At 37.7% G+C, this 19,751-nt stretch overlaps 1 protein-coding gene across 2 annotated transcripts in view; it reads left to right on the top strand.

Annotated features, from left to right (window-relative positions):
- The first annotated feature begins 6,088 nt into the window (after window positions 1-6,088).
- The window catches only part of CAAP1 (caspase activity and apoptosis inhibitor 1), a 52,287-nt gene continuing 38,624 nt past the window's right edge, over window positions 6,089-19,751 (top strand). The window contains exons 1-4 of one of the 2 annotated variants that reach the window (XM_060014853.1): window positions 6,089-6,469; window positions 10,957-11,157; window positions 11,994-12,078; window positions 12,965-13,040. In XM_060014853.1, coding sequence (XP_059870836.1) covers window positions 6,158-6,469; window positions 10,957-11,157; window positions 11,994-12,078; window positions 12,965-13,040 — 674 coding nt within the window. In that variant the 5' untranslated portion in view covers window positions 6,089-6,157. Of the gene's footprint in view, window positions 6,470-6,493; window positions 6,567-10,956; window positions 11,158-11,993; window positions 12,079-12,964; window positions 13,041-19,751 lie in introns of those variants that run through there. The other variant, XM_060014854.1, reaches the window with a different exon arrangement.

Below are 19,751 nucleotides of genomic sequence, written 5' to 3'. Positions count from 1 at the left end.
AGTGACTTAAAATAACACACATTTATTATCTCAAATTTTCTGTGAGTGAGGAATCCTGCCACAACTTAGCTGCTTCCTCTGCTTCTTTGTTTCACATGAGGCTGCAATCAAGGTGCCCACCAAGGCTGGGGTCTCATCTGAAGGCTGGACTGGGGAAGGATACATTTTTTTAAGCTCACTTATGTAGTTAGTGTTCAGTTCTTTTTGATTGCTGAGTTAAGGACCTCAGTTCCTAGCTGGCTGTTGGCCAAGGCTGCCATCAGTTTTGCCTGGTGGGCCTCCCTGACATGGCCAGTTGCTTCATCAAAGCCAGGAAGAGACAGTCTGCTAGCAGGACCAACAAGAATCTTTATAATTTAATCACAAACATGACATCCCATCAACATCAAGATACTCTATTGCTTGGAAGTAAATTACTCAAAAAAAGTGGATTACACAAGGTTATGAATACCAGGGAGAGGGATCTTTGGTGGCCCTCTTAGAATTTGCCTGCCACACCTATTTCCTATAAACAGAAAGCTAAATCCAAAGGCTTGGTTGGATTGAAATTAGACTATTGTGGCCAGAATATTCACAGGTGATTAGTACTTGTTTTTTGTTTGATTTTTTTTTTTTTACTTGATTGCATCATATCTGAGCTTCCTTAGTGATGTTTTCCTTCCCTTAACTAAAGGAGGTTAGGAGAATAAAAATGGTATAATTGGCATTCTAGTTACCATCTCAACAAAGATGGGGGAACATTTTTTTGAAGTTTTCTTGTTCTTAAATATTTTTCCACCTGTCTGCTTCCTAAAGTGGTTATCAGGTTTTATTTGTTTAATATTTGAAATTAGGATGCTTGTTTTCCAGGGATACTAAGAAAGGCAGGATCTTGACTTTGAGGGCAAAAGTAAACCACTCGTGCCTGTCATGGAGGAAAACAGCCTTCAGAATAAGGTGGGTAATGGAAGTTTTAGAGGAGAAAGTTGACCAACCTACTTCTGTAAAGTAGGTAAGCTGATATTGATGCTAGGCCTAAGATGAATTCCTGGGACTTAAAACTTGACCCTGGGTTTCCTGGACACTTTATAATAAATCACAAAAGTATAATGTCCAAGTGGCAATGATATTTTCATTAGATATGATGTGATAGAGACAACATCACTCTACATTTAAGGCATATGATATAGCAATGTTTACTCAATGGTTTGCAACTGTATTTAAAACCAACCAGTTGAGCAGCATTGCAAAGAACAGATGAATTTAAGTAAACTAAATAGCATGCATTAAGCAAGTACATTATGCTATTTCCTATGTTTACCATTATTTCCATGGGGCAAGTACTGCTAGTAATCTTACAGGTGAAGAAACTGAAAGAGGTCAAGTAAATTTTTTTGACAAGTCAGTAGTAACAAAACAAAATTATATTTAAAAAATGATGTTGGCAAAACTGGACATCCATATGGAGAAAAATCTCGATTTGTAGTAGCCACTTCACTTTATCATAATAGCAACTATGATGGTTGGTAGTGGCATGTAAGGTTGATACATAGAGCAGAAAAAAGTGGCCTGAAACAAGTCCTCAAACCACATTTCTTTCATTCTTGTGTCCTCAAAGGAACTAATAAATTCAAGAAATGTTTGCTTACGTCTACATCATTTAAAATTTCAGTAGTAAGAGCAACCAGAGATGCAGTGTAATATAGCAAAAGAGTACTGGCTTTGGAGTTAAAAAGCCATATAGTTCAGTGATATTTCCACCACTTACTAATGAGTTAAGGCAAGTTGCTTAACCTCAGTCCCAGTTTACATATCTCTACATTGAGATTTCATAAAATAAAAGAATAAGATATTTGTGTAAAAGCCTAGCAAAATATGGGCTTCCCTGGTGGTGCAGTGGTTAAGAATCCACCTGCCAACGCAGGGGACACAGGTTCGAGCCCTGGTCCGGGAAGATCCCACATGCCGCGGAGCAACTAAGCCCGTGCGCCACAACTACTGAGCCTGCGCTCTAGAGCCCTTGAGCCCAACTACTGAAGCCTGTGCACCTAGAGCCGGTGCTCTGCAACAAGAGAAGCCACAACAATGAGAAGCCCGCGCACCGCAAGGAAGAGCAGCCCCCGCTCGCCGCATCTAGAGAAAGCCCGCGCATAGCAATGAAGACCCAACGCAGCCAAAAAAAAAAAAAAAGGCTAGCAAAATATCTGCCACATATGTGTTTACCAAGCATTACTTTCAAAGATAACAAAGTGTAACATCTTCTTTAACAATGAAAGTGACTGCTGTGTACAAAGAATATTTAAAAGGAAAAGAAAAATACTAGATTTTATTGCTACCGGGGGAAAAAGTGCCCATGTAGGTGGTAGGGGGTGGTGGTGTCCTGATGATTTTTTAATAAAAGCAGTTGGTTGGAACTCTAAACACAAATATCCTTACACTTCTTTATAATGCCACAGAACCTCACCATGAAATATAAAGGCATTTCTGTTAGAATATAAGAATCACATCTACCCATCGTACAGCTGTAGCATTGAACAGTGACTCATTTGATATCAAACAGCGTTGAAGGTCCTTCTCATAACTAGCAGAGAAATACAAGGAAAGAGGGGGCAGGGGGAGTCTAGAAAGTATGCATATAAGTTAACTATAGCCACAGTAATACTGCACAGAAAACAATAACAAAAACGATAGCATTTATTTAGCTCAGGAGTTAACTCGTTTGGGGTTTGGCTGATCCTGGCTAGGCTCATTTGTGACTCTGCTCTACTCTGGACTTGACTGGATAGCTTACCTGGGGCAGCTGAGCCCTATCTGTCTCCTCTTTCTCCTGGGACCAATGGGCTAGCCTGAGTATATAATTTTTATGGTGATGGTGGAAGCACAAGAGTGGACCATCTTAACTGCACAAGCTTTTATTGAGACTGCTTGCTGCACATCTGCTAATATCCCCTTGGCTTCATTAAGTCATATGGTTGACTCCACTTTGCAGGAATTATGTCTCTAGTCAGCGGAAGAAGGACATTATCAAATTACATGGCAAAGGGCACAAATACAGAGAGGTGAAGACCTGGAGCCATTAATGCCATTTACCACAGTGACGACATAGAAAGAAGCTCTGTGTGGATCTGCAACTTCTCAGTACAGAGTTTAACAAGCAATGAGTTTCTAGCATGTGCCAGATACTGTATTATATGTTGAGACTACAAAGCTATGTAATACACAGCCTCTGTTCATGAGAACTAACAGTATTTTGAAGAAGATATTAGCAAGTGCCTGCAGTAGAGAGTTTTGGTTGCTCTGTAGGGAGAACAGTAGGTTACAAAGGAAAAAGCGGCTAATCTTAGCAGGGTTCAGAATGCAAGTGATTTGGAAGGGTTTTCAATAAGAAGTGATACTTGAAGTGAAATCTTAGATGTAGTTAAGGTGAGTGGAGGTGGGGTTTTTGAATAGTCTCGGAGGGTATATTTCTAGGAAAGCTATGGGGCAGCAGAAAAAAATGCTGTTCCTGGAACATCTTACATGTCGTAAGTTGTATTAATTGGGACTCTAGGCTGCAAGTGACAGAAAGTAACAAATCAGCTTAAAAAAAAAAGAATTATTGGCTCACTGATGAAAAATGACACCATTAGGACTTTCTGTGTCTTGTTTCAGCAAGTGTCTCTTGTTGGTCTCATTCTCTTAGCATCCTTCCCAGGACAGGGAACACGACAACTAGCAGCTATGAGGTAACTTCCTTATAGTTCATAATTTAAGATGAAAGAGCAAAATTCTCATCTAATGTCTCTTTATAAAATTCCAGAGAAGTACTGATTGGCCCCAGCATTAATGCATCCTGTCCCTAGCCAATCACTGTGATTAATGCTCACTGGGTTAACTCACTGAAGAGTAGTTATGAAAATGGCATATAAATCCCAATCTCTGTCCACCCTCCCATATATCTGTTCCAGGGCAGAAAAGCAGTCCTGCATCTGCTTGCAGAGCTTTTAAGTTCATAACAATATTTAGTGCTGGGCCTCTTAAGCTCTATAATATTGGGTTGAACCATATGAAACTGTCACCATTCAACCAGTTTTGACTTAGAAAAAAGGCAATTTCATATGGTTCAACCTAAATAGACAATGGCATCTCACTGACTCTATGACAACCTGGATGTCATATTCACACCATGAGTCAAAGCCCTTTCCCTGTCCTCATGAACTCATTTAAGCTTAATTACCTCCTTAAACTCCCTACCCCAAATATAGTTATATTGGGTTAGTTAGGGTTTCTACATATAAATTTTGGAGGAACATAATTCAGTTCATAACAAGGTCACAAAAATTACATGTTATTGATTTTATGTATTTATTCTGTCTGTGAATATACTGTAATATTCCCATTCCTTTCAGGCATGAGACTTAATGAGGCCAATATGGAACTCCTGAGGGCACAGTGGGCTTGGCCTCAGCACTGACTTTAGAAGGCAAATATAAGGGTGGAATGGGGAGTGGAGACAGCTATTTTCCCAGACCTGGGATTGCCCCTGCAACCTGGTTTGTTTTAGGCACTTACTAAATTGTTGCTGAGTGACTGAGACAGGTAGGAAATGTGGTCAAATGTGCTTTCTGTCACCTCAATGAAAGTTAGAAAATTACTACCACCCAACTAGTGTTGCCCTATCCTTACCTTTTTCCTTCTGTGGCTAAAGGCCTCAGCTGAGACCACCGAAGCCAAAAGGTGAAACATTTTTTTATGTGTTCTTGATCTCTGATTTTAAAACCTGGTTTGTGTTTAGATCCAAAAATCCCACACAGCAGCCCACAAAAGCTAACATTCATAAAACTATGACCCATAATCTATTTTCAAAAACTCACTCGTCTTTTTCTTGTCCCTCATGCACTCTATGCAGGAAATACATAATCTCCGGAAGTACTCCCTAAATTCTCTTCTATTCTTTTCCATTGCTGCCTTCACACACTGCTCCTTTTCTTTTGCATTTCTTGCCTCAAATCCCTTTAAAAAATGGTCTGGGATCTCCTTATTGGTCACCTCCACTCCTAAACTCTTCTTGTTTTCCTCTCCTTCAAAACACCATGAACTAGTGTGAAACGGCAATTTATGAGGAAAGAATGAAGAGAGAAAAGGTAGCAACACTAATATGCCAAGAGTATTTTATTCCTGCTCCCCTTTCCCCAACATAAAGAATTAATTTACATTTAGCAGTTCGCTATACTTATTCTGGTAGATAAAAGGTTAAACAATACCGGACTACTTGATGATGAGGAAACAGTGTTTCAATCAGGGGAAAAGTATTCAACACTGTAAGTCAAGAATCCAAGTTAAAACTACTATTATCATGTGTTAGAACAAATTCTTACAAAGATTTCAGTGTATGCATGACATTCTAAGTTGGTTCAGCCCTTCTTTTTCAAAAGAACTCGATTAAATAGAAGAAAAATAAGATGCTTATATCCTTTGGTCAATTTCTTTTTTTTTGAGTACAAAATAATGTAAATTTTTTCTTAAGTTATATATAGCGGCGTTTTTCTGACAATGTGCCAAGCTGTCAACAACCTAAGCGCCAGTATTTGAATATTAAATAAATTGAGAAAGAATAAATACAAGCGTCAAGGGCCTTTAGAGTGAAAAGGCATCATGCCCAGTGAGTAGTGTTAATGGGGAAAAACAAAGAAGCAGAAGAACCTACTCTTGTACAACTCCCTATAATACATTAAAAAAAAAAATCTATACACGTGATGATGATAATGAGATTTCCCTTAAATTTTCTTTATTGTTGTCATTGTCAACCAAAAACTGAAAGACAAATGACACTGGAGAATCAAACAATATACCTTTACCTTACTGTGTATTGTATATAGACAAAGATTGAAAAACAATATCAATAAGGCAAAGAGTTGTTGTAATGCTCCGCCTTCGGCCCTTTGTAGGGGTATGAAAACAAACAACAAAAAACCACCCGCGCTGCTCACCTGCCGCAAACTCAAGCCTACCTCCTCGTCTGACGGAGGCAGCGCTATTGGCCCCGGCCCCGGCTCCAGAAACGCCTCCTGACGTCAGCGATGCGGCCGGAAGTGACGTCGAAGCTGCGACGCCCCGTGCCCGCTGCTAGCTGCTGCGGCAGGGTTTCGGTCGATCCACAAGCGGCGGGCTTTCCCCGGATGGTTGCAGCAGAGGGATCATGACGGGGAAGAAGTCTTCCCGGGAGAAGCGGCGCAAACGAAGCGGTCAGGAGGCGGCGGCGGCGGCGGCGCTCGCGGCGCCGGACCCGGTTCCCGCCGTCGCCAGCGGCGGCAGTGGAAGCACCAGCGGTTGCGGGAGCGCCAGCGGCTGCGGGAGCGTCACCTGCTGCGGGAACACCAGCTTGAGTGGAAGTGTCACTGGCGGTGGGAGCTGCGGCAGCTGCTGGGGTGGGGGCAGCGTGGAGCGCAATGAGCGCCGTAAGCGGAGGAGCACTGACTCATCTGCCAGCGTCTCCGGCTCCTTGCAGCAGGTGCGTGCGTGCTCTTCTCGCCTCTTCTCGAAGCGGCTGCGTTTCCGGAAGAAGGTGGGCTAGGAGCGGAATGTGGCAGCGGGATGCGGAGCCGGAGGTATCTTACGTTAGCGGTGCGATCCTAAGGGGTCCCGTGTTTGAAGTTCACGTTCCTAAGTTCCCTTGAACCCCACACTCGCACGTCTTGAACTTAAAGTTTCCGATTTACCGATCGTCTGACTCATACTGCTTTTGGCTTCTTCCACTCCTGTGGTCTCCTCAGTCTCCTTGAAAAGTATGGGTCAGAAACTACCCTTCAGTGCCCTTGCGAGCTGCGCTTTATTTCTCTCTTCCTCCACGTTACAAGATGAGAAAATTGAGGCTCAAAGAGTTTAAGGAAGTCTACCCACAGTCACAGTTTGTTAATAACGCCTACATTCGAATGCAATATCTGATTATAAAAGCCATGTTCTTTATGCTCCATCGACCTAGCAAGATATTAACGTTTTTTTAAAAAAGTTTGCTTCCATTATAAAACAAATGCATGAATACATACTTTAAATGTATACAACACAGAAATGAAGGGAAAATCATGGAAGTCTCTGTGCTTCCCCATTAATAGTTTGATATGCAGCCTCTTTATTAACTCTTGTCAGCCCTGATAATTCTTTTTTTATATAATTTTTTTAATTTTTATTTTTTATTGGAGTATAGTTGATTTACAGTGTTGTGTTAGTCTCAGGTGTACAGCAAAGTGCTTCAGTTATACATGTACATATATCTATTCTTTTTCAGCCCTGATATTTCTTATTTTTTGTTCTTTTCAAAATTTTATTTACTTATTTTTCACTGCGTTGGGTCTTTGTTGCTGCGCACAGGCTTTCTCTAGTTGCAGTGAGTGGGGGCTGCTCTTCATTGCGGTGCGCGGACCTCTCATTGCAGTGGCTTCTCTTGTGGAGCACGGGCTCTAGGCGCACGGGCTTCAGTAGTTGTGGCACGCGGGCTCAATAGTTGTGGCTCACGGGCTCTAGAGCGCAGCCTCAGTAGTTGTGGCGCACGGGCTAAGTTGCTCTGCGGCGTGTGGGATGTGGGATGTGGGATCTTCCCGGACCAGAGCTTGAACTCATGTCCCCTGCATTGGCAGGCAGATTCTTAACCACTGCGCCACCAGGGAAGTCCTTTTCTTTCTTTTTAATCTAAGGCTTTTAGTATAGTGTTGAACACAAGCGTTCATAGTAGGCATTCTTTTCCCATTTTTTTTGTAGTGGAAGCATTTCTAATTTTACACCAGTAAGTGTATTTGCCATAGGTTCTGAAAGATACCTTTGATCAAGTTAAGGACATTTTCTTTAATTCGTGGTTTTCTGAGGGTTGTAGAGTTCTATCAGATGTCTTTAGGGCATTCTGTTGAGGTGATCAGTAGTTTTCATTCTTAATCTGATTATGTAATTTTATTGATAAGTTAACTTATATTGAATTGTCCTCAGCATTCTTGGGATAAATACTGTTTGATTTGTTGATTTGGTTGTTGTACTCGGCTGAAATTCAGTATTTTTACTTTTGTACCTATGTTCTTAAGTTAAATCAGCTTATTGTTTTTATTTTTGTAGTTAACCTGTCTTGTTTTGGTATCAGGGTTATGGTAGCCTTACGGATTGAATTGGGAAAGCTTTGCATTTTTTTTGGTGTGTTCCAGAGTAGTTTATATCTTTTTCTCAAAGATATGTCGGAACTTGACTGTTGGACCATACAGCTGTCGGGGTCTGGTGGATTTTTCTAGGGGTGTTTTTTTTTCTCTTAACTGCCATCTATTTTTCCCCAAATTCTTCAATAGTTATAGATCTATGCATTTTTCCACCCCTTTTAGATTCAGTTTTGGATATCACCATTCTTATCTTAAATAGTTTCCATGTCTTTAGTACTCTTTATTATTATGGGGAGACCAATAATAAGGATTCTATAAGCATTTGCATACAGAACTAAACTGTACTTCTCATGAGAAGTAACTGTAGTTGTAAAAAAAAAAAAGAAGTCATTATATATTAGGCATGTAGAGAACATCGCAAAATTCCAATAGTGCCATAATATTTGTTGTGTATTGCATTCCCTATTGTTGTTAACAGCTTTATAGAGATATAATTCACATACTGTACAATTCACTAATTTCAAGTATACAGTTCACTGGTTTTTGAGTATATTCACAGAGTGGTGCAACCATCACTGTAGTCAATTTTAAAATATTTTCATCATCCCCAGAAGAAACCCTATATGCAATTTTCAGCGTCATCCCTACTAGCCCTACACCCATACTCCCATTCTATGCCTAGGCAATCACTAATCTACTTTCTATCTCTATAGATTTTTTTCTTTTGGCTGCATTGGGTCTTCGTTGCTGTGTGCGGGCTTTCTCTAGTTGTGGCGAGCGGGGCTATTCTTTGTTGCGATGTGTGGGCATCTCATTGTGGTGGCTTCTTGTTGCGGAGCACGGGCTCTTTGGCGTGCCGGCTTCAGTAGTTGTGGCGCGCGGTTCTAGAGCGCAGGATCAGTAGTTGTGGCACACGGGCTTAGTTGCTCTGCGGCATGCGGGATCTTCCCAGACCAGGGCTCGAACCTGTGTCCCCTGCATTGGCAGGCGGATTCTTAACCACTGAGCCACCAGGGAAGTCCCCTCTATAGACTTATAAATTTCCCTGTTCTGGGCATTTTATATGAATAGAATCATATGTGATCTTTTGTGTCTGGCTTCTCTCACCTAGCATATTTGTTTTTCAGAGTCTGCCCATGTTTTAACACATATCAGTACTTCATTTCTTTTTGTAGCTGAATAATATTTCATTGTGTGGCTAATACCACATTTAAGTTTTTAATTTGTCAATTGATATAGACATTTGGATTGTTTCCAACTTTTGGCTATTATGCATAATGCTGCTATGAGCATTTGTGTACAAGTTTCTGTGCGGACATTATGGTTACATTTCTTTTGGATATATATCCAGGAATGAAATTTCTGCATCATATGGCAACTTTATAAGGAACTACAAACCATTTTCCAAACCAGCTGCACTATTTTATATTCCTACTAGCACTGTATGGGAGTTCAGTTCCTTTACATCCTTGCTAACACCTGAATTGCTTTGTGAGCCATTAGAACAAGAGCTAACCTTTGCTTTTTCAGTGTAATTATCATAGTGTTCTTTAATATTAGCCTGTTTTTAAACTGCATTTTAAACAATTGTGTTAGAAAGTATAAAAAGGAAACCTACTTGAATAATATAGTTAGGGATTTTCCTGAGGAAATGACTTTTAAATTGATACCTGAGTTTGTTGATCTTGGGAGTATAGAGTGATGGGGAAGTGGGGAAGAAAGACTCTCCTAGACAGAAGAACAGTGTGTACAAAAGCCCTGCCTGTATGAAATGAAGGGAGAACACCTTATGTTTGAGTAGTTCAGACAAGGTCGTTGTGTTTGGAACACAATGAGCATGAAGGACCTAATAGGCTATATTACCCTAAGAACAGTGGGAAGTCATTGACAGCTTATATCAGTAAATAGGGAGGATGAGTATATGTGCATTTTATAAAATCCATTTTGGTGTCAGTATACAAAACAGATTGGCAAGACCTCAGATTAGATGTAGGGAGTCAAGTTAAGTGCTACTGAGGTAATCTAGGCAAAAAGAGGATGGTACCTTGGATCAGGATTATGGCAGTAGATTTGGAGAGACTGGATAGATTTGGGAGATAGGAGGTAAAATTGATAGAAATGTCTTAAATTACTTGCCTGCTTTGAATATCATTAGATATATAACAGTTTTTAAAATGATAGAGACTTCCCTGGTGGCCCAGTGGCTGAGAATCCATTTTCCAATGCAGGGGACACGGGTTCGATCCCTGGTTAGGGAACCAAGATCCCACACGCCTCGGGGCAACTAAGCCTGCACGCTGCAACTACTGAGCCCATGCGCCTCAACTAGAGAGCCTGAGCCCGTGTGCTGCAACTAAGACCCAGTGCCACCATAAATAAATAAATAAATATTTTTTAAAAAGAAATCTTTATTTTAAAAAATGACAATAGCTTCTGGTAAGCAACGATACTTTAGTATATAATATTTCTGGTTTATAACATTTTTGCTGCTATCCCATTTCTTTTTATGAATTAAGAAGAATGACAATGCATACATAAAATTCTTGGGTGAATTGTCTACTGGAGGAATATCGTATTCCACAAGTATAAAATTGTAGGAAATCATTCAGTATTGAGTATATTTTCATTTGTGTGTCCTAGGATATTATCTCTTCACTTTTTCTCAATTTATTGATAATTACAGAGTGGGGAGTAACTTCAAAGAATACTGAGCAATTAAATAATCTTTCCTATGGTTTTAAATAAATAATTTGTGCAAAAAAAGAATTTGGAAATGTTTAATGAAGATTTTATGAAATGAAAATGTATAACATTATAGACATATCTCTGTTGTTTAATGGTTCTTTATCTCTTTTAATTTTAGGAAGCCAAATATCTTTTGCCAACTCTGGAAAAAGAGTTATTCTTGGCAGAGCACAGTGACCTTGAAGAAGGTGGATTAGACCTGACTGTGGCATTAAAACCAGTTAGTTTCTATATATCAGACAAAAAAGAAATGCTTCAGCAGTGTTTCTGTATCATAGGAGAGAAGAAGTTACAGAAGATGCTTCCTGATGTGTTAAAGGTACTTCATTACATACATTATCAGGCTATCCACATATACAGAATATACAAACACTTTTTTTATAGCAGTCATTTTACTTAATGGAAATTATAATCGGACGTTTTCAACTAATATGAGCTACTTCGAAAAGATATAAAGAAGGGATTTTGTAGAACCATAAATGGCTTTGTATATTTAAAAATTTGCCAGGAAGAAATAGGGTACTTTACTATATTTAGATAAGGAATTTTTTGACCTTCTGGAAATTATTCTATTAAATACAGGCAGTTTAAGTAACTAAGTTAGAGGTATACTGATTCTTTCTGGTGCTTTAAGAAGTAGTGTACTGCTGTGTAACAGTATGCAATGATAGTTGGTAATAGCCTATATTTCATTAAATTCATAAATGTTTTCATATATTTATCTCTGAAAACTATTCAGGGAAATACATGGTATTCTAATTTTACAGATGTGGAAAAAAAGCCGTGGACACGTTAAGCCCAACATCATATATATCTAAGATGTATGGAGCTAGGACTTGAATATTTAAGCCTTTAGAGGTATTACCTAACATAAGTAGGCTGCTATTAAGAATATCTGGGCACCTACTTATTCTTCAGTTCTTTCATAATAAACATGACTTTATATATCCAAATCAAAACTCTATAAATTATAATATTTACATGTTAACTGGCAGGTCTTCACATTTCATCCCAGAAAAAAATTTATGTGGCTTTTAATTTGTTTTACTGTAGGATTTTGCTTAGCAGACTTTTTTTTTTAAATGGTTGCTGTTTTCTAGTTTATATTGGTGCTTTGTTATATAAATGCATTTTTTAAAATGTCATTTTCTTTAGAACTGTTCCATAGAAGAAATTAAAAAACTGTGCCAGGAACAGTTAGAGCTCCTGTCTGAAAAAAAAATCTTGAAGATTCTTGAGGGTAAGAATGCGTATTTCTACCTTCTGGTAACTTAGTGGTTAATACTATACTTAGCATAAATCCTGAGGTATTCTTTTTTTTTTTTAACTGCTACTTTAATTTTATTATTGGGTAATCACTGAGTATTTTTACTTCTGTTTGTACAGAAATATAGTTTACATATCAGAATAGCATCTCAGGAATGGACTTTTTGATGTATGTATGGTTTCTCCAAATCAGTTGTGTAGGTAAGAGCATTAAGTTTGTGCACAATAAAAAAAAGAAATAAAAAATGTTTATCCAAAATACTATAAAAAATTACTTATTGAGAAGGCAAAGCCTTCTCTTAAAATATTTTAAAATTTTCTGCTTTATATTCTTACTGCTTTTAATTATCTGTTGAATACCATTTCTGCTCTGATAAGACCCAAATGCAGAGTTAAAAGAATTGCCAACATTTATCTGTCTGCCTGAACTAAGAGTCTTCTTTGTATATATTACCTGTAGAATTTTGGATTTTAAAGCTTTTCTTTTTGGACTCTACAAGGATATTAGCATTAGCATTACAAGAGAAGGAACAAAAAAATGGAGAATTTCAATTTCCAGAGATAACATCTTTTTAAAATGTAAAATGGTGATAGATGTATACATGCGTGTATAGTTTGTAAGTATTATATGTACACACCTTCTTGCTTATATATATTTTGTACATTTATAAAATAGATCAAGGGAAGGCAATGACAAATACCTAATAAGGCATTTTAAATATAAGCAATTAAAAATGTCATCTTTCAGCAATACTGAAGTTATTTAATCGTCACTTTATACATGACACTTTCTGTATAATGATTAAATCACTCTGACATTTTATGAGCATGCTTTCAATTTTTTTTATGTCATTCATAAGGTGACAGTGGTATGGACTCTGATGTGGAAGAAGAGGCAGATGATGGCTCTAAGATGGGATCTGATTTAGTTAGTCAGTAAGTTAAAAACTTTCATTTTTATTTCAGAATTTCTTTGTTATCCCTTTGGTGATTTCTTACCTCAAGAATGTGATTGTTTTTCTGTGTTATGTTTATATAAAGTGATTCAACAATGTTGGATTGATCTTTTTACTTGTAATGATTAGTCCTTTTGGTATATATGAGAATGAAGTTAATTGCGTTCAGGATTAAGATGATTTTCTTAAACTACTGCTCAGATATAGGACTGCAACAATGCCAACCTCAAGCAGAATCACATTTCTCATTTGGAATTTGAATATATGTATCACTAGTGATCCCACTATTTATTAAATATTATACTTACTCTACCAAACATTATGTTAGTAGTTTAGAAGACTTTATCTCGCTGAATATCTTCTACATACCTATTAATGTTTGGTGATAATAGCTTCTTTTCATAGCTGAGATAGTAAGGTGGTTCACTTTATATAGGTACATATAATTTGATTATTGTGATGATGAAAAATACCTGATGTTTTGAGATGCTGACTAATCAAGAAGCAACATGCTAATTTCTTTTTCTAGATTATTCTGCTCTGCCATGGGCTCATCAAACTTTCACCCACTGATTTTATCATCTATTGATGATTTTTGACTAAAACAATTTTTTTTTTGGTAGTTGCCAAAGACTGACTTGTATCTCTGTTTGCAGACTTTGGCTATAGGCAGGAACACAAATAAAAACAGGTAACCACAGGCAGTAGCATAAATAAGTAGCACAGATTTAACCTGAAACCTTGAGTATATTTTCATTTCTAATACAATGCTATTGGGTAAGTATCACTGAAAAAAGATAATTTAATTTCATGTTATAACTGTAGAGGGCATCAAATAATCTACTTATACTGAAGCATTGAAGAAATCGTTGTATCTTGGTTGCCTCATAATCAGTAGATTTTTGGTCATCACATACATCTTGCCTAGGAGTGTCACAGGATGATTTATACTTACCCACAGAGTAGAAAATGTACACATTTCTAAGAAGTCTTGCTATTGATTTTCCTTAAAAATACTTAGCTTTAAATTGTTTATTTAGTATGCTAATCTAGTTCAGATAGTTTAACCATTTACAAGGCTTGTCACTTTTTAGTACTTATTTTAGTTTCTTTTTTTAATTTTTATTTATTTATTTATTCATTTATTTTTGGCTGCGTTGGGTCTTTGTTGCTGTGCACAAGCTTTCTCTAGATGCAGTGAGCAGGGGCTACTCTTTGTTGCGGTGCGTGGGCTTCTCTTTGCAGTGGCTTCTGTTGTTGTGGAGCAGGGGCTCTAGGCGCACGGGCTTCAGTAGATGTGGCACGTGGGCTCAGTAGTTGTGGCTCACGGGCTCTAGAGTGCAGGCTCAGTAGTTGTGGCGCATGACGGGCTTAGTTGCTCTGCAGCATGTGGGATCTTCCTGGATCAGGGATCAAACCCGTGTCCCGTGCATTGGCAGGCAGGGAAGTCCTTAGTTTCTTAAATTATCTAAATTAACCGTCTTGCTTCTTGATGTTTCTTACAGAGCATCAACTTCTGTTTGATTACATTTGTTTGCCTTTATTTAAGGCAAATGTTTTGCCTCTTTGTTTGCCTCTGCTTATTTTTCCCAGTTTTTGAGGTGTCAAGTTTAAGTCCATTATTGTTCACACCTGAACATTAATGCTACCTTTTCTACTGTTAGAAGCCATTTGATGGATAGCCAATCAGATTAGAAACTTAATTCTCTTAAAAAAAAAAATTACAACAAAATACAGTAGTATTTGACTTCTGAACTTTTCTAATGAAAAAAACGGTGATTAGATTCAAAGTGACTATTGCAAAGAACCCACTTTTACAGTGTTACTGTAAGACAGATCATGTTAGCTTTTAAACGCTGCAATGAGCGTTTATTACCCAAAACTGTCATAGTAGCCACTTGTGGATCTGATAAGTGCCAGATCATTGGGATTCTTTTGAGTTATTTGAGAATATAGGCTTTTTAAAAAAAAAAGCTACAAGATGCCAAATAAATAATAATACTAAGCTAGAAGATGCCAAATAAGCTAAAGATGCCAGATAAATAATAATATTAAAGCTAACACTTACTGAGCCAGTAAGTGTTGTATGCCACACACTGTTCTAATCACTTTATATGACTTCATTCACTCATTGGGTTTGTACAACAACCTTGTGAGGTAGGTGGTATTAGCATCATCATTTTACAAATGGAAAGATAAGGCCCAGAAAGATTTGTGTGCCTGAGGTCACACAAATGAACGTGGAAGTAGGAGGAATGTTAGTTCTGAAGAGATTATATAAGCATTCATGTTAATGGACCTGGCTTTAAGACACTTAACCTTCCCTAAAATCACTTTATACATTTGTAAAATGTGGGTAATCCTTGCTTCAATAGGATTGTTGGGTTTAAATGAGCTAATGTGACTTGTTTGTTATTATTTGTTTACTATTTTATTATTAATAATCTTAGTTATGAATGGGGAGATATACTGCAGTGTGAAACAATGAAGGTGGGACAGGGAGTTAATGTGAGAAGATGCTGGCTTTAGTGCATGTTCCTGACATTTGCTATGTGCTTTGTGCTTAAAGGGACAATTCAGTCCTATTAATCTCTATAGAAGAGAACTGAACCTGGTGGGCAGACTTATAAAAACCTCGTTCCAGTGCTTCAACAGAGGGCTAAGTTAGTTAACATGTTTGGTCCTTGGTGCTGAAAATTTCCATGTTTTTTATTACCTGCTGGTTTTTTACTCTCTAATAAATAACAGTAGTCTGAGCTGTCCAGATGCTGAGGGAACAGTTACGAGTAGGCAAAGACCAATGAAAGGAATTCAATAATTTGAGGGAGGAAAATGAAGCTGAATAAGTTGAATAGGTAGCTTCTGTGGAACACAGAATTAATAGACTATAGGAAAGAAAACTTTAACAAAATAATGAAAACTCTCAAAGAAGTACAATTAGAGCACAAGTGTAGTTTTTTTTTAATAAATTTATTTATTTATCTTTCTATCTTTGGCTGCGTTGGGTCTTTGTTGCTGCACACAGGCTCTCTCTAGTTGCAGCGAGTGGGGGCTGGTGGCTTCTCTTGTTGCAGAGCATGGGCTCCAGGTGTGCGGGCTTCATTAGTTGTGGCACGTGGGCTCAGTAGTTGTGGCTAGTGGGCTCTAGAGCACAGGCTCAATAGTTGTGGCATGCAGGCTTAGTTGTTCCGCGGCATGTGGGATCTTCCCGGACCAGGACTCGAACCTGTGTCCCCTGCATTGTCAGGTGGACTCTTAACCACTGTTCCACCAGGGAAGTCCCCACAAATGTAGTTTTAGGAACTAAAAATAAATTCTGAATTCCTAAACTTAGTAGACAAACTGATAAAGAGGTTAGCTATGACTGGGGGCTACATCATTTTCCTAAGAAATCAAGTTGAATAAATAAACACAGAATAATAAAAACCACACACAAAAAGTATAAATCCTTATGTTTAACTCATGGCTACCTGGAAGACAATTTTAGACCTATCCTGAACATACTAGAAATTATAGAAAGAGAAACAAATAGCTAGAAAAGTATTGAAGAAATGATAGAATTAAAATTTTTGATTTAAAGACTTAATACTGTAAGGGCAAGGATAACGAGAAAACACCTGGTTATGGGCTGAATTATGTCCCTTCAAAATTCATATGTGGAAATCCCTAACCCCTACCACCTCTGAATGTAATCTCATTTGGAGATAAGGTCTTTAAAGAGGTAAATGGGACTTCCCTGGTGGTTCAGTGGTAAAGAATCCACCTTACAATGCAGGGGATGTGGGTTCAATCCCTGGTCAGGGAACTAGGATTCCACATGCCGTGGGGCAGCTGAGCCCATGCACCACAACTACTGAGCTCGCACGCCTCAACTAGAGCCCACGTGCCTCAGACTACAGAGCCCATGTGCCCTGGAGCCTGTGCACCACAGCTAGAGAAGAGAAAACCTACACACAACTAGAGAGAAGCCCACGCACTGCAAGGAAGAGCCCGAGTGCTGCAACTAAGACCTGATGCAGCCAAAAATAAAAATAAAATAAATAAACAAATAAATAATACATAATATTTAATATAGTAATAAAAATAAATTTATTATATATTTATATATTAAATAAATAATCATAAACAAATAAATAATAAATAAATCTTTTTTTAAAAAAGAGGTGATTAAGTTAATCCAATCTGATTGGTGTCCTTATAAGAAAAGGAAATTTGAGTACACTGAAAGACTCCAGGGCTGGGCACACACAGAGAAGAGCCATGTGAGGACACAGCCAGAAGGCAGCCATCTGCAAGCCTCAGAAGAAACCAAACCTGCAGACACCTTGATCTTTGACTTCTACCTTGTGGAACTGTGAGAAACACATTTTTGTCATTTAAGCCAGCCAGCCTTTGGTATTTTGTTATGGCAGCTTTAACAAACAAATACAAACTTACATGTACGTGTGTGTGTATATATTTCCCAGTGAAATTTTTTTCCCCAAACTTTTTATTTTGGAAAACTTCAAACTTATATAAAAGTTGAAAGAATGATGTAATGAACATCCATATACCCTCTACCTAGATTCAGCACATTAACATCTTGCCATTTTTGCTTTTGCTCTCTCCTTATATTTATCCTTTTTCCCCAACAGCCATTTGTATTAGGCTGCTAGAGCTGCCATAGCAGAATACCACAGACTGCCTGGCTTAAACAACAGAAATTTATTTTCTCACAGTTCTGGAGGCTGAAAGTCTAGATCAGGGTACAGGCAGGGTTGTTTTCTCTGAGGCCTCTCTCCTTGGCTTGCAGATGGCTACCCTCTTGCTGCCTTTTCACTTGGTTGTCTTTCTCTGTGTGTGTCCCCCTGGTGTCTCTCCCTGTGTCTTAATCTCCCCTTATAAGGACACTAGTCAGATTGGATTAGCACCTACCATAATGGCCTTATTTTAAGTTAATTAGCTTTATAAAGGCCCTATCTCCAAAACAGTCAACATTCTTAGGCACTGGGGTTAGGGTTTCACATATGAATTCTTTGTGGGGAAACAGTTCGGCTCATAACCTATTAAAAAATAAGTTACAGATGTCATAACATTTCATGCTTAAACAATTCAGTGTGCACTTCCTAAAAATAAGGAGAGTTTTACAGCCACAATGCCATCATCACTTTTCAGAAATAAACAGTAATTCAAATAATATCATCTAATATATTGCCCATATAAAATTCCCCCAATTACTAAAAAAATTTATAGTTTACTTATTTATTTTAATTAATTAATTGATTGATTCTGATCCAGGATCCAGTTGGAATTCATGTGTTCTGTTTGATTGTTAGTATTTCAAAGCTTAATTTAAAGAGAAGATTTAGATATGAGAGAGAAAAGCTTAATGACTAGCCCAGGAACTTAGTTCACATCTTAAAGGAATTTTAAAAATAACAAAATAAACCAAAAGAAAGTTGGAAAAATGAAACAACAAAGGTAAACATTAAAACTAAGAAACAGAAAACAAAAGGATAATTTAAATTTATTAACTTGATTTTTGTAAAGACAAGAAAATAAGATAAACTCTTCTTCGGTCTGATTAAGGAAATAGGTAGAGAGCAATTAAAATTGAGATTAGTGAGAAAGGAGGAGACAGAATCATAGGCATGTATGAGTTTAAAAGAATAATGAGAATCCAATGAGAATCCACATGCAGCATTGTATAAACAAACTTGAAGCGAGCAAATGTATGGTATTCTATCAAAATACAAATTAACCAAATTAACTTCTCCCAAAAGTGGAAAACTTGAAGAGATTAACAAAGAAGAAATTAGAAAGGTGAATAGAGATCTGTTGAAAAAGACAAGGTGAATTCACAACGAATTATTATTTGCATGATGTAATGTGTTTAATGTGTTTACAGCTAATAAAACATTCAATAATGCATGCCATCTGTTACTATTTTCAAACAGATTACACCTGTGTTATTTAAATTAGTCCAAGCCCTAGAAAAAGATGAAAAGATCTTCAGTTTACTTTATGATTTCTGCATAGCTTTAATATCCCAGATTTCATAAATAGTGCCAAAAAAGTGTTCAGGGGATTATAGGCCTTCTCACTTGTGAATATAGATGTAAAAATTGTAAGTACAATATTAGCATATCGAATCCAGCAGTGTATCAGTGGGTAATTATGCTACTGACCAAGTAGGATTTACTCTAGGAATTTACAGGAGACTTCATTAGAAGTCTATTAGCATAAGTCATTTCATCAAATTAAAAGAGAAAAATTACATGGTCAGATAAGTAGATGCTAAAAAGGCCTTTGCTAATATTCATCAGTCATTTCTAATATAAGCTGTAGGTAAAAAAGATATAGTAGAAAACTATTCAGATATGTAATGACCATTTGACCAAGCTTAACTACCCACTTGGTAAATTAAAATGACGAATCAGACAGGATCATTCATTTTCAATGTTTCTTGGAGGTTCTAGCAAATGCATTTAGACCAGAAAAACAAAAAACAACCGCGCCCCCCACCCCCACCCAGACACACGCATGCAACATTGGTGGTAGGGAGTAATTAACTGGTCAAAGGCAGCTAAAAGAGATGGGATGATGGAAGCAGAGATTGGAGTGATGTACTTTGAAGATGGAAAAAGGAGCCACAAGCTAAGGAATGCAGGTGATCTTTCAGAAGCTGGAAAAGACAAGGAAATGGATTCTG

Source organism: Delphinus delphis, chromosome 6 (genome assembly GCF_949987515.2).
Source record: "Delphinus delphis chromosome 6, mDelDel1.2, whole genome shotgun sequence".
In the NCBI taxonomy this organism is placed as follows: Eukaryota; Metazoa; Chordata; class Mammalia; order Artiodactyla; family Delphinidae; genus Delphinus; species Delphinus delphis.
The sequence above is the reverse complement of the archived record's forward strand: the minus strand, read 5'-3'. Positions and strand labels throughout refer to the sequence as shown.